General features: G+C 41.4%; 1 protein-coding gene across 12 annotated transcripts in view; it reads right to left on the bottom strand.

Moving 5' to 3' along the window:
- Positions 1 to 17677, bottom strand: part of LOC122564315 (synaptonemal complex protein 2-like) — a 277458-nt gene that overhangs the window by 84401 nt on the left and 175380 nt on the right. For all 12 annotated transcript variants that reach the window (XM_043719015.1, XM_043719016.1, XM_043719018.1 and 9 more), the window contains 2 exons: positions 15674 to 15744; positions 7977 to 8058 (listed from right to left, as the gene is read on the bottom strand). In XM_043719015.1, the coding sequence (XP_043574950.1) occupies positions 7977 to 8058; positions 15674 to 15744 (153 nt within the window). The remainder of the gene's footprint in view (positions 1 to 7976; positions 8059 to 15673; positions 15745 to 17677) is intronic.

A 17677-nucleotide genomic window follows, 5' to 3' on the forward strand; every position in this document is an offset into this window, starting at 1 on the left:
CAACACTCCCTAGGACCTTACCATTAAGTGTATAAGTCCTGCTAAGATTTGCTTTCCCAAAATGCAGCACCTCGCATTTATCTGAATTAGACTCCATCTGCCACTTCTCAGTCCATTGGCCCATCTGGTCCAGATCCTGTCGTACCCGGAGGTAACCCTCTTCGCTGTCCACTGCCTAGCTCCCTGAACTCTTGATGCAAGACCTCATTCCTTGTTTAATCTATGTCGTTGGTACCAATGTTTACCACGATGTCTCCACCTTCAGGATGTCCTGTTGTCAGTGACACACCTGACCTGGCACAAAGGAGGCAACACACCATTCGGGAGTCATGTCTGCAACCACAAAAAAATTCTGTCTATTCTTCTAATTAGTGAATCTCCATCACCATTAGGTTGCAGTTCCCTGTTAAGGAATGATCTACAAATGCTCAGTCTAATTTGACATGATTTGGAGATGCCGGTGTTGGACTGGGGTGTACAAAGTTAAAAATCACACAACACCAGGTTATAGTACAACAGGTTTGATTGGAGTTGCACTTCCAATCAAACCTGTTGGACTATAATCTGGTGTTGCGTGATTTTTAATTTGACATGAACAGCTTAAGTAAAATACTGGCAAAATATCTTATGCTTGCGTCCAACCACCTGTATTCCGTTTGAGGAGAAAATTAAAGGAAACGAACAAATGGGTATGAAATCTAAAATCTCACTTGTGGAAAGGATTAATGTTGAAGAGTACATTCATTGAGGATGAAGAGGTGGTGCTGTTGGGTGGAGTCACATGATACCAGGTTATAATTCAACAGGTTTATTTGAAATCACAAGCTTTTGGAGAGCTGCTCCTCCTCCAGGTAAAATGGAGGGAAGCGTGCACACAATTTATAGGTGGCAAGATAATTGCAATAGGTAATTAAGAGCGTCAAAAGATAATACAAATGATGTGAGTGAAGTGTTAACAGGCTGAATAACCTGTTGTTGCAGGATATTATAAGTGTCAAATGGTGTGAGTAGTGTCAGTAGCTGACTTACAAGTGAAAGGATGACCCATGATCTGATTAAGTGAGGTCATTACCACAAATAAGATGGTGCTAGACACAAATAAGAAACCCCCACAACCTGCTCAAGTACTCTCAGGCACTCACCACCTGTTGCCACCCCATTGCCACAACCCTCTCCAAACACCTGCCCCCTCGTGAGTGTCTCGCTCTCACTCTCGCCCATCGCCCTGTCCAACCCTCACTAACAGCTTGCTCCATCTGCTCCACCCCAGCTCTGGCCCTCTCTATGGCTGTAATGCACACAAAACAACTTTGTTCATTGTATGTCAGTCCATGTGATGACAATAAATCAATCAATCCCCATCACCTTTACCAATCTGTCTGTTGTGATTGCATCTGCTGTAGATATAGTCAGTAAAGAGTAACCAGTCCCCATGCAGCTGAAGTTATGCCTTCAATCAAACTTGTTTTCTTCATCCTCCCATCCTGTACAGTCAGACCACTGGTGGTATCAAAAGCCTATCTTTAAGTGCACTCCCTTGAGGTAGCAACACTGCCCTCAGACCCAAACATGGAAACCTCCAGAAAACGGGACCCCTGCACACTCTGCCTGTTTCTCCTTGACTGCTGTGGTCACCCATTTCCTTCATTCCCTTACTCCCTTCAGCTGCAGTGTGACAAACCTCTGAACATGCTTTCCACGTATCTCTCAGCCACTATCTAAAACAACAAATGAATGTCGTGGTATATGGATTTCAGTGCTGGTGTGATACTAAGTATGTAGTGTATGTTCCAAATGAATAGCAGATGATCTTAAACAACATATCCCTTCAGTCTTTCACAACCAGCAAAAATATACTGACCATGGCCATCCAGCAATACATTAGATGCGATTCTGCAACTGGTCAAATCTTTACTGAATAATCTTGTCTCCAAAGAATTATACTGACAACCAGTTTAGAATTGTCACTTGATCTTGCAATATAATGCACTTGTGTGCACCGAAAGTTACATATTAGTACACAGGACTATTGTTTTCAGACAGAAACAACATGTGCATGGTCTGCACTTATTTCAACTCAACAAAATAGGTGACAAACATTCATTTCTCAGAGCAATGTTCTGACAAATAAGAGTCAACGTGCATGATTTAAAATCTAAACAAAGCCTGGCATTTCGCTGTCAATCATCAACTGCTCCACCTTGACAATGCTTCTACCAGAAGCCATTGCCAACCAACCAGCTTTCTCCTCTCAGAGAACAAAAGAACGAAGAAAATTTCCAAGCCAGAAATAGGCCCTCTGGCCCTCCAAGCCTGAGTGAATCCAAATCCACTGTCTGAACCTGTCACCCAATTCCTAAACATCTGTATCCCTCGGCTTCACACCTGATCATGCATCTGTCCAGATGCATCTTAAATGAATCTACTGTGCCTGCCTCTGCTGGCAAAGCAGTCCAGGCACCTATCACCCCCTGTAAAATACATGTTGCATGTATCCCCCTTAAACTTTTCACCTCTCACCTTGAAAGAGTGACCTCTCGTTATTAAATCCTTCACCCTGGGAAAAAGCTTATCTCTATCCACCCTGTCTATACCCTTCATGATTTTGTAAACCTCAGTCAGATCCCCCCTCAATCTCCTTTTTACTAATGAAAACAAACCTGACTTACTCAACCACTCTTCATAGCTAGTACCTTCCGTACCAGGCAACCTCCTCATAAACCTTCCCTGCACCCTTTCCAAAGCGTCCACATCCTTTTGGTAATGTGGCGACCAGAACTGCACACAGTATTCTAAATGTGGCTGAACCAATGTCGTGTACAATTTTGACATGACCTGCCAGCTCTTATACACAATACCCCAACCGATGAAGGCAAGCATACCATGTGCCTTCTTGACCACTCTATCCAACTGTGCAGCAACCTTCAGGGTACAATGGACCTGAACTCCCAGATCTCTCTGCCCATCAACTTTTCCCAAGGCTCTTCCATTTACTGTATGATTCGCTCTAGAGTTAAATTTCCCAAAATGCATCACCTCACATTTGCCTGGATTGAACTCCATCTTCCACTGCTCTGCCCAACTCTCCAGTCTATATTCTCCTGTATTATTTGACAGTCCCCTATGCTTTCTGCTACTCCACCAATCTGTGTGTCATCTGCAAACTTGCTGATCATACCAACAGTGCCCTCTTCCAGATCAGTTATAAATATCACAAACAGCAGTGACCCCAGCACTGATCCCTGTGGAACACCACTGGTCACCTTTCTCCATTTCGAGAAACTCCCTTCAACTACTACTCTGTCTTCTATTGTTCAACCAGTTCTTTATCCACCTAGCTAGAACACCCTGCACACCATGTGACTTCACTTTCTCTATTAGTTTACCATGGGGAATCTTATCAAACTCCTTACTAACGTCCATATATATGACATCTACAGCCCTTCCTTCATCTATCAACTTGGTCAATTCCTCAAAGAACTCTATCAAGTTGGTAAGGCACGATCTCCCCTGCACAAAACCATGTTGTCTATCATTGATAAGCACATTCTTTTCTAAATATAAATAGATTTTATCCCTCAGTACCTTCTCCAGCAACTTTCCCACCACTGACGTCAGGCTCACTGGTATGTAGTTACCCGGAATATCCCTCCTACTCTTCTTGTACAGGGGGACAACATGAGCAACCCTCCAGTCCTCCAGCACGTCACCTGTGTTTACGGATGCTACAAAATTATCTGTCCGGGCCCCAGCTATTTCCTCTCTTGCCTTCCTCAGCAACCTGGGATAGATCCCATCCGATCCTGGGGATTTGTCCACCTTAATAACCTCTAGCCTACTCAACACATCTTCCCTATTTATATCACATGATCCAGAGCAGTCAAACTTCTACCTCTAATCTCAACATACATCATGTTCCTCTTCTCAGTGAACACTAATGCAAAGTAATCATTCTGAATCTCACCCATTCTCAGGTTCAACACATGGCATTCCTTCATTACCCTTCAGTGGACCAATCCTTTCTCTAGTTACCCATTTACTTCTTATATAAGAATAAAATGCTTTGGGATTCTCCTTAATTCTGCTCGCTAAAGCTATTTCATTACTCCTTTTAGGCTGCTTGATTCCCCATTTAAGACTTGTCCTACTCTTCTGATATTCCTCCAAGGCCCGTTCTGTTCTTAGCCGCCTGGACTTTATGTGCCCATTTCTTTTCCTCTTGGCTAGTTGCACGATTTCTCCTGTCATCCACGGTTCACGAATCTTGCCTTTCCTATCCCTTGTTTTCAAAGGGACATGCCTATCCTGCACTATCTTTGAATGCCTCCCACATATCAAATGTGGACTTCCCTTCAAATAGCTGTGTCCAATCCACATTTCCCCAGCTCCTGCCTAATTTTGATATAATTGGCCTTGACCCAGTTTAGTACTCTTCCCTTGGGACTATTCTCATCTTTGTCTACGAATATTCTAAAACTTACAGAATTGTGGTCACTATTTCCCAAGAAATCTCCCACCGCACCTTCTATCACCTGGCCTGGCTGATTCCCCAACACCAGGTCCAATATGGTCCCTTCCCTCATCGGACTATTGACATACCGCTCTAGAAAACATTCCTGGACGCTTCTTACAAATTCTGCCCCATCCAGACCTCTGCCACTAAGTGTATCACAGTCAATGTTGGGAAAATTAAAATCTCCCATCACCACCACCTTGTTGCGGCTACATCTTTCCATAATTTGTTCTTCTACCTCACGCTCACTGTTGGGAGGCCTGTAATACAGCCCCAACAATGTAACTGTACCCTTATTTCTCAGCTCCATCCGTAATGCCTCCCTGATCAAGCCATCCATAGTGTTCTCCTTTTGCAAAGCCGTGATATCATCCCTGATCAGCAATGCAACTCCTCCTCCTCCCCCCAAACATTTACTTCCCTCCCTGTCCTGTCTAAAACCTCTATATCCTGGAACATTTAGTTTCCAATCATGTCCTTCCTTCAACCAAGACACTGTGATTGCAATAAGGCACCAACCCAAGCCCTAAATTCATCTGCCTTACACACTATACTTCTTGCATTAATGTATATGCACTTCGGGCCACCAATCCTTTTGTGTTCATCTGCTCTCTGCCTACTCTTCCCCTTATTAATGATATCTTCATGATTCTTACAGTCTCCAGTTTCCACCTCGCTGTCTACTTGTCTTCTCCTCTGGTTCCCAGTCCCCTGCCACATTAGTGTAAAACCTCCCCAACAGCAGTAGCAAAAACTCCCTCAAGAACACTGGTTCCAGTCTGGTTCAGATGTAGACCATCCAATTTGTAATAGTCTCACCTTCCCGAGAACTGGTCCCAATGTCCAACAAATCTGAACCCCTCCGTCCTACACAATCCTTCAAGCCATGTGTTCATTCTGCCTATTTTTTCATTTCTATGCTGGCTAGCACATGGCACTGGCAGTAATCCAGAGATCACTACCTTTGAGGTCCTCCTTTTTAACTTCTCTCCTAGGTCCCTGAATTCTGCATTCAGGACCTCATCTACTTTTTTACTCATATCATTGGTGCCTATATGCACCAAGACAACTGGCTGTTCACCCTCCCCTTTCAGAATGCCCTGTAGCCGATCAGTGACATCCCTGACCAGAGTACCATCTGGGAGTCCCATTTTCGGCCACAGAACCACCTATCTCCTCCCCTTACAATAGAATCCCCTATGACTATGGCCCTATCAGTTTTTTTCCCGCCCTTCTGAACAGCAGTGCCTTCCAAGGAGCCATGACCTTGGCAACTGCTGCCCGCTCCTGGTGAGCCATCTCCCCCGACAGTATCCAAAATGGTACGTCTGTTTTGGAGGGAGATGACCGCAGCAGACACCTGCACTACCTTCCTACTTTTTTTCTACCTTTTGGTCACCCATTCACTGTCTCCCTCAGCAATCCTAACCTGCGGTGTGACCAGTTCACAGTGAGTCCATCCGTAGCTCCAGAACCATCGTGGGATCAAATAAGAGCTGCAGCTGGACACACTTCTTGCAAATGTAAACGTCAGCCACGTTCCTGAGCTCCCACATCAAGAGGCACATGCTGGTTTTTCTCTTTAATTGGTATTCTTGCAAATTTTCCTTGAGTACTTGACATAAAGCTTCAACAAAATATATCTTTTACAGTAATCTGAAGATTGTTTTATGCTCTAATCTGTTCCCAATAAAGATAACTGCAAAATAATTTGTTGAAAGAATGGCCGAGAGGCACTAGTACAGACACCAGAGTAAGGAGGCATCATTTTTGTGGGTCAGGTTTCACTTAAACCAAGCTAGGACTAGTAGCCTGGCAAACCCAATGTGTAGGGTAGATATGGTTTTAAACTGATGCAGAGAAAAGGATGCTCATTGGGGTCCAAAAAGGATTAATTCAAAAAAGCAGGAAAATAAAAGAAATGTCAAGGCTAAGGGCAGGGCAATGATAAAATATATTAAATAAACAGAATTAGTGAAAGGGACAGAGAGCTTAACAAATGCAACAGAGCATTATAGTGATTAAAGGTGCGATTGTTCTGATGATGCAACCTTCTCTAACAACACTTCTGAGAAGTCTTCCTGATTGACTCCTGAATGGTTAACTGGACCTTCAACAGTTTGCAACCCACCGCCCATAATTCTGCACTCCCCTCTTCCCCTCTCTCATATAACCATACTAGCTGTCCTTAATTTCTACCCCATCCTCCAATAATTCGCCCATCACAAAACTCTTTCTTCCTTCCACAGTCAGCATTCAAAGTGATTATTCTTTTTGTGACACCAGCATGGTCCACTCTTCAATCAGCCCGAATAATATACACAGCACACTTTCAACCAATTGTACTCGGTGCAACACCTAATTTTTACCTAATCTCTCATCAGCCAAGTCCCCAAACCTGCCTCTAAGTGAATCAGCAATTTACTTGTCCTTCTTTCAACTTAATGTGCCATATTTGTTGGTCACTGAGGATTTTTCTAGTTTGGAGAGCCAAAACGCAAACTATGTGCAAGCGTGATCCCAAGCTCCTAAATGCTTGCAATTAGAATTCACCATTTTGTCTCACACTCATTTCTGTCCTTGATCTGCAACAGTTTTTCAATGAATCGAGCTTATTTTGAAAGGAACAGCAGCTCATCATCTGATTAGACATTTTACAGCCACCTGAACTCAATATTTGTCCTTGACAATTTCAGACCAGGAATTCTGCCTCCACTTTGAAGGGTTTTTTTTGCCTAATGCTGGTCTGAATTTACTTTTTGATGTTTTAGGATTTGGACATGGCAGTTTGTTATTTTGTCATTCACACTCACTTTGGATGAAATTATATTTAATTTATTACCACTCCCTTTGCTTTTTATTTGATCACGTCTTTGTCACATATCTTGCAATCTATCCCATTCCCTCTATTATTCTCTCCCTCCTTACCTCACCTCAGCCAAAACCTATAATCCGGTATAATTTTACCTTCCTTCAGCTAATAATAATCATGTTCGACTCAAAATATTTACTTTGCTTCTGTCTCGCCAGAAACACTGCCTCCTCATTGAATATTTTAGCCACATGGCTTTTATTTCGGGTTTTTACTACCTACACTATTAAGGCTTTATGGTAGAAAGAAAGAAACTTAGAACAGAACAAAAACTAATAAAGTATAGAATCAGCTTGAGTGGCGTTAGGAAACAGCAAAAGACAGAAAACATCCTTTTGTATAGAACACAGAGCAACTAAATAAAAGTTTCCACAACTGCCACAGTCACTGAAAACAGTGACAAATCCCATCTATTTTGTTTGCCTTCTAATGCTACTACGAAATGCTTTAAGATGCATTATGTCAAAGCACCATATAAATACAAATTGCTACCAAACAAAGCTTAAATCAAATCCAAAAATGACAACTTAAAACAATAAAATATTCCATTTAACTTGTTTAGAGGGTGAACCTTAGCCATGGGATCTGTACCTGATGTCTTCTCTTCATTATCTGGAACTTCAACACTCATGGACGTCCTCCCCAGATACTTAGTTGATGGTAGCTTCATTTTCTGGATTAATAAAATATAACTTTGTTAGTCAGACAGCAAAACTGCAAGGCATAAGCACTGAGCAAATAACATTCCCATTCAACTCCACAAATCAAGTATCAGATATTTTCTCAAATTGAAAATGTCTTTGCCCAGAAACACCATTGAGTGTAATTCCCACAGTCCGAGATAACACTAAAACATGGAACATTACTCAAGATTATACAGAATACTCTCCATAATGTTTTTGATTTGGTCAGCGGACTAAGAATACTTTCAGGTAAATTTCTTTCAGAACAGTGCAATATGAAAAATGCAGGACCAACATGTTCCAATTAATAAGCTTGGGATCAATCAAATCCTGTCACCTTTCGAAATCAACATACAACACAAGATTAAAAAAATAGAGGAGGCTTGAGGCAGAGACGAAGAGCTCAAAAAAAGCTACAAGGAGATAATGAAAATACAGTGACAGGTAAAACAAAAGGAAAGTCCTAAATTGTTTTATAGATGTATTAAGGATAAACAGATAATAAAGGGAAAGAGTAGGTCCATTAAGGACCACAGCAGTAATTTCTGCATGGAGTCAGAGGACGAAGGATTCCAAATGAATACTTTGGGTCAGTGTCAACTAGTGAGAGTGACAACATGGGTATAGAAATCAGACAGAAATCCTGAGAGACAATTAAAGAAATTAGCATAGACAGTGAGATTTAAAATGGTTTGGCAGGCTTTAAAAAAGATAAATCCGACAAATTATATCCTAGATCAATAAGAAAGAAAATAGCAGGGGCACTTGCAAAAATGTTCAATTCCTCTCTGGCCTCAGGAGAGATGTCAAAGGACAGCCAATGTGGCACATCATTCATGAAGGGAGCAAGGGATAAACCAGGAAGCTACAGACCAGTCAGTCTAAACTCAAACGTGAGGAAACTTTTGACATCAATTCTGAGCAACAGGATTAATTTGCATTTGGAGAAGCAAACATTAATCAAGAGTAGTCAGCATGGTTTTAATGAGGGGAGGTCATGTCTGACCAAATGATTGAATTTTTTTTGAAGTAGTTAGTACAGAGATGATGACAATGCTTTTGATGTAGTCTATGTGGACTTGAGCAAGGCTTTTGATAAAGTCCTACATAGCATGGCATCAGAGGAGATTTGGCAAATTCTGAACTGGCTGAGTGGCAGGAAGCAGAGGTGGATGGTCTAGGATGTTTTTCTGATTGGAAGTCGGTGTCCAGTGGGGCCCCTTGTTGTTTATGAAATGACACTTGAATGTGGGAGGGTTAATCATCATGGTTGCAGATGAGACAGAAATTGGTAGGACAGTAAATAAGATAGTGAGGAGAATAGCCTTAGACTACAAGAGGATATAGATGGGCTGATCAATGGCAAGTGGAATTCAATCCAAATAAAATGATGTTATATCTCGTTTGCCCTGCAAAAGTATAAGGGAGTACATGATGATCAGTATAACCTTGGAAAGCACCAAGGATCAGAGAGGCCTTGGTGCAAATGTACACCAGTCCCTTACAGTATCAGGGCAGATGGATAAAGTGGTTGAGGTGTCATGTCATATGCTTGGAGCATAGAGTTTAAGAGTTGGGAGGCTATGCTGGTAAACCACTGGTAGGATGCTCAAAACGTTTTTGAGCCAGCAGATAGATGGCCAGGAGGCTGAACATTTGCAGGAATCATATTTAAATACTGGACAATTATGCAATTGCTGATGAAACTGTAAAATTATATAAAGCCTGGAAATTTGGCATGATTGTAAAATATCTGACAAACTAAAAAAATGACAGATTAAGATCAGGATGTTCACAATAAATGCTTCAATAATGACAGCAAAATGGCAGAAAATATTAAGTACCTTGCCTTATACTTCCTAGAAAATGTAGAATGGTAAACTTGACAATGGAAGACAATATGAATGCATTTATGAATTATCTGTTGTCATGTGTCTGGTTCAGATGGATTGCATCAGCTCAAATGAAAACTTATAGAAGTGTTAAAAGAGAAACTATTGCTCATGTATAAAAACAAACAGAAAAATGAATCATTGCAGAGAACTGTTATGCAGCTATTGCAATGTTTCTTCAAAAGTAGCAGGTCGAAGATATTAATGATTGACAAGTGTGAATATAAAACTTTTACTCAAATATCTTAGAGAAAAACATGAACAAAGTATAATAGAAACTTTCAACAAGCAGGATTTGAACAGAGCACTGGAAGTTAGAAGTGTAATGAAATCTTTATCTTTTCTCAAAAATCTAAATCTAGCTGATATTTACACTCAACTGAAATTTACTGTTTGAATTCTAAATTTCATCAAAACGTAATGTTTTCATGACTGAACAGATTAATGTAAGGGAACATGCAGAAACCTTTCTCCATGCCATGTAGCAAAGAGTACAAGAGCAAGATGGTGATGTCGAATTTGCATAAGACAAGTATTAGACCTTAGCCCTGTATAGTTCTGAGTACCACATTACAGGAAGGATCTGAACACGTGTAAAAGTGCAAAAACAAGAACACAAACGTTTCCAGGGATGAAAAATCTCAGTTAAGTGGATAGATGGAAGAGGCTGGGACTTGTCCTTGGAGACTGGCTGGCTAGGAGGTGGTCTGCTTGAGGTTTCCAAAATTATGAGCGGGCTGGATAGTGTAGGTAGGGAGAACTCTTCTTACTCAGAAAAGGACCAAGAACCAGAGGGCATAGATTTAAAGTGATTTTCAAAAAGAAGCAAATGCAATGAGAGAGAAAAAAAAAATCTCACAGTGAACAATTAGGGCATGCAATGGAAATGTGATGGAGGAAGATTCAATTGAGGCATTAGGTGGATTATTTGTACAAACAAGATAAGTAAGGGTATGTGGAAAAAAAAACAAAATGGGTTTGGCACTTGATCATAATGCTCATTTTTTGAGCAGGTGCAATAGGCCAAGTGCCTCCTTTTGTACTGTGACACTGCTAGGATTCTGTATTTGAGCGAAGGTGAAGCTTATAAATGCAGACATGGCAGAGTGACTTAGCAACGAATGAGACGTCAAACAGAGTTCTTGCCAGTGGGTAACAAAGGCGCACTTCACACTTTCGATCTTTTCCACTTCCAGGACTATCTACCTACTTACTTGACTATAAGGAAGCAGCAGCTTGCTATTTAGTGAGCGCTTGTTAAGTAGTTAAGGATGGTTCCATTTCCAGAATAGAAGGGTTAATAAAATATGTAAGTGGAGAAAATGTGATTGAATTTTAGCTGAAAAATTATAAAGTATTACATGCCAGGTGGAGTACATGTGACAGCTCCTTGGATGCCCTTGTGATTTGGAGCACCCATGGCTACAGTAAGAGTTAACAACTGATGGAGATCCAGCTCAGAAATCATTGAGCTGGAGACAGAGCTGCCAACTCTGCAACACATCAGGGAATGAGAAAGTTACCTGGTGTTTTGTACCAGGAAACAGTCACGCTTCTTACGATAGGGTCAGTAAATTATTGTAGCAGTTCAGCCTGATAAAAATGGACTCAGAAGGCAGAGCTCAAGAGCTTCAGCGTTTGTAATTGCCCAAGAGGACTGAGGATTTTTTTTTGATATCGGAGCATTGCAGTGACTTCTAACACAAACTGGATGAACAGTACATCAACTTGCGTTTAGACATTTTACAGACTTCTGGCCACAACAGAGTTCAACTACTTCAGGTTGGAATTCGGTCTCCTATTTCTTTTTCAAGCTTTTCCTGGACCTTCCCCTCCAGTGTGTCTGGTTTTCCTGGTTTTGGTTTCACTGATATTCTATTAACACGTACACTGTATCCCCTCCACTCTACAAACAATACCACTCCCCTTATCTTTTCTCATTAATTTATGGGACATGGGCATCATTAGCTGGCCATCCCTAGAATGTAGTGGTGACTTGCTGTTGCAGTCCACATGCTGTAGGTTAGCCCACAATGCCCTTATGGATGGGAGGCCAGGATATTTTCCAGTCAGGATGGTAGGTGGCGGTATTCCCATGTATCTGCTGCCTTTGTTGTTCTTGGATTAGATTACTTACAGTGTGGAAACAGGCCCTTCGGCCCAACAAGTCCACACCAACCCGCCGAAGCGCAACCCACCCAGACCCATTCCCCTACATTTACCCCATCACCTAACACTACGGGCAATTTAGCATGGCCAATTCACCTGACCTGTGCATCTTTGGACTGTGGGAGGAAACCGGAGCACCCGGAGGAAGCCCACACAGACATGGGGAGAATGTGCAAACTCCACACAGTCAGTCGCCTGAGGCGGGAATTGAATCCAGGTCTCTGGCGCTGTGAGGCAGCAGTGCTAACCACCGTGCCGCCCATGGTGAACTTCTGCACTGCATCTTGTAGATAGTACGCACTGCTGCTACTGAGCATCAGTGGTGGGAGTAGATGCTTATGGATGTACTACCAATCCAGGAGGCTGTGATGCCCTGGATGGTGTCAAACTGCTTGAGTTTTATTAGAGCTGTCCAGGCCATTCAATCACATTCCAGACTTGCACCTCGCTTTGGGCAGTCAGCAGGTGAGTCACCCACTGCAGTTTTCCTAGCCTCTGACCTGCTTTTGCAGCCAGTGTGTTCAAGTGGGGGAGTCCACTGAAGTTTTTGGTCAATGGTACCCCCAGCCTCGGGATATTGATAGCAAGGTTACCATCACTGAATGTTAAGGGGCAGTGGTTAGGTGGTTTCTCATTGGATTTGATCATTGCTTGGTACAAATCTTTTGTGCCACTTGTAAGCCCAAGCCTGGATATTGTCCAGATCTTGCTGCATTTGAACATGAACTATTTCAGTATCTAAGGAGTCATGAAGGATTGTACAATTTTCAGCATCATTGGCAAGCGTCCACATTTTTGACCTTATGATGGAGGAAGGTAATTGTTGAAGTATTGAATCCCGACAGCGTGGAACCAGGCCATTCAGCCCACCGACTTCACTGACCCTGCAAAATGCATCCCACCCAGACCCACTCCTCCCCCCCCCCCCCCCCCCACCCTATCACTGTTACCCTGCATTTCCCATGGCTACTCCATCTAACCTACACATCTCTGGACACTGGAGGCAATTTATCATCAGTAATCTACCTAACCTGCAAATCTTTGGACTAAGGGAGGAAACTGGAGCACCCAGAGCAAACCCAGGCAGACATGGGGAGAATATGCAAATTCCACACAGTCGCCCAAGAGTGGAATCAAATCCAGGTTCCCTGGCACTGTAAGGCAGCAGTGCTAACTATTGAGCTACCATGCCACCCCAAAGTAGCTGAAAGTGTTTGGGTCTAGGACATTATCCTAAGGAACTCCTGCAGAGATACCCTGGAGCTGAGATGACTAACCAACAACAATGATCATCTTCCTATGTATCAGGGATGACTCTAACTAACCTTCTGACACCCATTCATTCCAGTTATGCTAGGGCTTCTTGATACCACACGCAAATCAAATGCAGCTTATGTCAAGGGCTGTCCCTCTCACATCACCTCTGGGATTCTTCATTTTTGAACATGTTTGTACCAAGGTAGTAAAAGACATCAGGAGTTGAGTGGCCCTGGAAGAACCCAAATTGGTCATTAGGTTATTGTTAAGCTTTGATAACATCTTCCACCACTTTACTGATAAGCAAGAGTACACTGATAAAGCAGTAATTGTTTGGGTTGAATTTGTCCTACTTTGTGCGCACAGGACATACTTGGGCAATTAGCCACATTGCTGGATAGCTTCCAGTGTTGTAGCCATTCCAGAACTGCTTGACTAGGGGTGTGGCAAGTTCTGGAGTATAGGTCTTCAGTACTATTGTCAAAATATTGTTACATCCCACAGCTTTTAGTGTCCAACACCTCCAACTGTTTCTTGATATCATATTGTATCAACTGGCTGAAGATTGCTATGTTATGTTGGAAACCACTGGAGGATGCAGAGATGGAGCATCCAATTGGCACTTCTGACTGAATATTACTGCAAACGTTTCAGCTTTATCTTTTGCACTGATGTGTTAAGTTCTTCCAACATGGAGGATGGGGATATTTGTGGAGCTTTCTCCTCCAGTGAAGATTATTCAATTGTCCACCACTATTCATGACAGGATGTGACAGGGAATGCAGAGCTTAGATCCAGTTCGTTGGTTGTGGGATTACTTAGCTCTGCCTATCATTTGATGCTTATGCTGTTGACATGCTTTACTAGGTTGACACCTCATTTTCAGGGACACCTGATGCAGTTGCAGATTGAGTTGGAGTACAATTCTTCTGTTGATGGCTCACAATGCCTCATGGTTGCAGAGTCTTGATTTGCTGGATCTCTTCAGAGTCTATCCCACTGAGCATGGTGACAGTGGCATAAAACTAAAATTGTCAATTTGAAGGCATAATTTCCAGCTGCACAGGGACTGGTTACTCTTTACTGAATATATCAAGAGCAAGTGCAATTGCAACTGATAGTTTGGTAAAGGTGATGGGGATTGATTGATTTATTGTCATCACGTGGACTGACATACAATGAACAATGTCGTTTTGTGTGCATTACAGCCATTGAGAGGGCCAGAGCTGGGGTGAGGCAAATGGAGCAAGCTGTCAGTGAGGGCTGGACAGGGTGATCGGTGAGGTTTGGAGCAAGAGCGAGAGACTCACAAGAGGGCAGGTGTTTGGAGAGGGTTGTGGCAATGGGGTGGGGAACAGGTGGTGAGTGCCTGAGAGTACTCGAGCAGGTTGTGGGGGTTTCTTATTTGTGTCTAGCACCATCTTTAAGTGAGGTAATTACCTCACTTAATCAGATCATGGGTCAGTAAGCCAGCTACTGACATTTTTAATATCCTGCAACAACAGGTTATTCAGCCTGTTAACACTCCACTCACATCATTTGTATTATCTTTTGACGCTTTTAATTACCTATTGCAATTAACTTGCCACCTATAAATTGTGTGCACGCTTCCCTCCATTTTACCTGGAGGAGCAGCAGCGCTCAGAAAGCTTGTGATTTTAAATAAACCTGTTGAATTATAATCTGGTATCACGTGACTCCACCCAACAGCACCACCTCTTCATCCTCAATGAATGTACTCTTCAACATTAACCCTTTACACAAGTGAGATTTTAGATTTCATACCCATTTGTTCATTTCCTTTCATTTTCTCCTTGAACAGAATACAAGTGGTTGGAAACAAGCATAAGATATTTTGCCAGTATTTTACTTAAGCAGTTCATGTCAAACTAGACTGAGCATTTGCAGATCTTTCCTTAACAGACAACTGCAACCTAAACTGTTCATACTCTGATTTACTGGAGGTCATTGAGTAGCAATCAAGGCCAAAACTTCCAAGTCAATCTTTTATTAACCTGGGTTAGTCAAACAAATTGTTTTTTTTACTATCACAAGCAATTCCTTTTATAACCATACCCCTGAACCCAAATATTATAATCCAGGCAGTTGAACCCTGGAAGAATGTGGATTACCCTTTTTCTTTTTGTTCAGAGTCTAGCTGATGCATTACACACTAATAAACCATGCACGTTGGTACACAATTCAAGAGCGTTGTTAATATAACCCTTGAAAACCAAAATATGCATTCACATTTCAAGAATATTACAGCCGAGCTATCAGACCATACCTCTAATGTGTCTGGAGGAGTTAACAGTGATGTCTCAAATACCAGATTGTTTCCAATTGCAAAATCATCAGCTAGGAAAAAAAAGTTACAAAGCAAAATCAATGTGATTATAATTAAAGAATGCTGAAAGAAACATTAGAGTTTTAAGATATGTGGCCTTACTGGTCTACAGATTAGGATGTTCTCATCTTAATTGTGATGTTCCCATCTCACTGCAATTAATAATAGATTGTATCTGATGTTCCTTGATCAATTTTCAAATTCATGTTTTCTAAAAATTACATTTTCACCAACAGATTGACACTGTGCAAAAATCATCTCTATGAAACTAGCAATTAAAAAAAAAGCACAGTACTGGATTAAAATAAACTAGTATTCAAAATACTGGAGAAAGGAGAATATAGTATTTAAACATTTTGTAAATCTATTCCTTCTCAAATTTACAATATATCAGATTTCAAATGGATGGAAGATGGGGAAGACCAGTGGAGAATTGAGGAAAGGGGTACTGTCAATGTTTCTACTGTCAAGAGCATCAAGGATTCTTTAGCCAGAAAAGATCATTGGAACATAACCAACAATATGCTGGATCACAGTCAGATGAAGTCCCAAAATATCAACTGTTTGAATTGTACATATTAAAAAACAAACTTGGTACAATTCAGTTACAATTAAACTTGATCAGGATCAGTAAGCTCTTTGTACCTAAAAAGGTAAAATAATTGGAGAAGACTCAAGTGATAAAACTTAATCCCAAAATAAGTGATTAGTGTAACCACATATCAAATTGGGAATCAATCTATTTTACTGAAGTGGTTAGATTCTTTGGAGGGTATCTCCTTCCTCGTGATAGTGTGGATGCCAACTCTAGAGCCTATTTTGCTGGATCCCATCAAGACTAATGAATGCAAGTCAACATGTCACTACATTGAACAATTAAAAATTATTTAGTAAACAAGAGTATACTGGTATGCAACACGTATCGGTGTTCATAATTTGTGGTAGAGATAGAAATCTGTGCAACCAGCTGCAGACTTTTTCATGTTCAAATCAAACATTTAGAACATAGGACAGTACAGCACAGAACAGGCCCTTCAGCCCACGATGTTGTGCTGACCACTGATCCTCATGTATGCACCCTCAAATTTCTGTGACCATGTGCACGTCCAGGAGTCTCTTAAATGTCCCCAATGACCCTGCCTCCACAACTGCTGCTGGAAACGCATTCCATGCTCTCTCAACTCTCTTTGTAAAAAACCCGCCTCTGACATCCCTTCTATACTTTCCTCCAACCAGCATAAAACTATGACCCCTCATGTTAGTCATTTCTGCCCTGGGAAATGGTCTCTGGCTATTCAAAAACTTCACTTTCCATTCAATGAATAAAATAATTGAACCATTAGCAAATAAGGTAGCCTAGTGTGTTATTTATCACATAGACCTAGATCACATAGACCTGTGTTTATCACATAGACCTAGATTTCATTCGTCCATCACACCCTTCAATATTTATCTCGTACGATCACCCAAAACCAAATGTAATGTCTAAGTCAGCTTCTTTTTGCGCTCATAGATTACACATTTGTATAGAAGAATTCTTTCAACCTTTTGTGTTTCAAGAGCTAAACTAAAAATTGTAGTCTAGTCAGCTGTTCACAATAGAGGTAACTCATTCCCTCAAATTTTAAGAGGTCTTGAAATCCAACTACCTACTGAAGGGTACACATCTAGTTTTTCAAGTTTTAGTTTATGACCTTCCAAACTTATCCTAGCATACTTTCAACTTTTTTTTAAACCTAACTAGATTTTCAGGCTCTGTCGGAATAGATCCAGTTTTCTTCTGCTTTACACTACAATCAGAAACCTTGCAATCCCAGAGAGGTTCAGCAATATGGAGATTTATTCACTACAGAAATTATGTAGTGAACATACAAGGTTTTGCCTAAGTGCAAGTGTATATCATATTGCCAAGATGAAACACCACATACTTTATTCTCTCATTAT

Source organism: Chiloscyllium plagiosum, chromosome 29 (genome assembly GCF_004010195.1).
Source record: "Chiloscyllium plagiosum isolate BGI_BamShark_2017 chromosome 29, ASM401019v2, whole genome shotgun sequence".
Lineage (NCBI taxonomy): Eukaryota > Metazoa > Chordata > Chondrichthyes > Orectolobiformes > Hemiscylliidae > Chiloscyllium > Chiloscyllium plagiosum.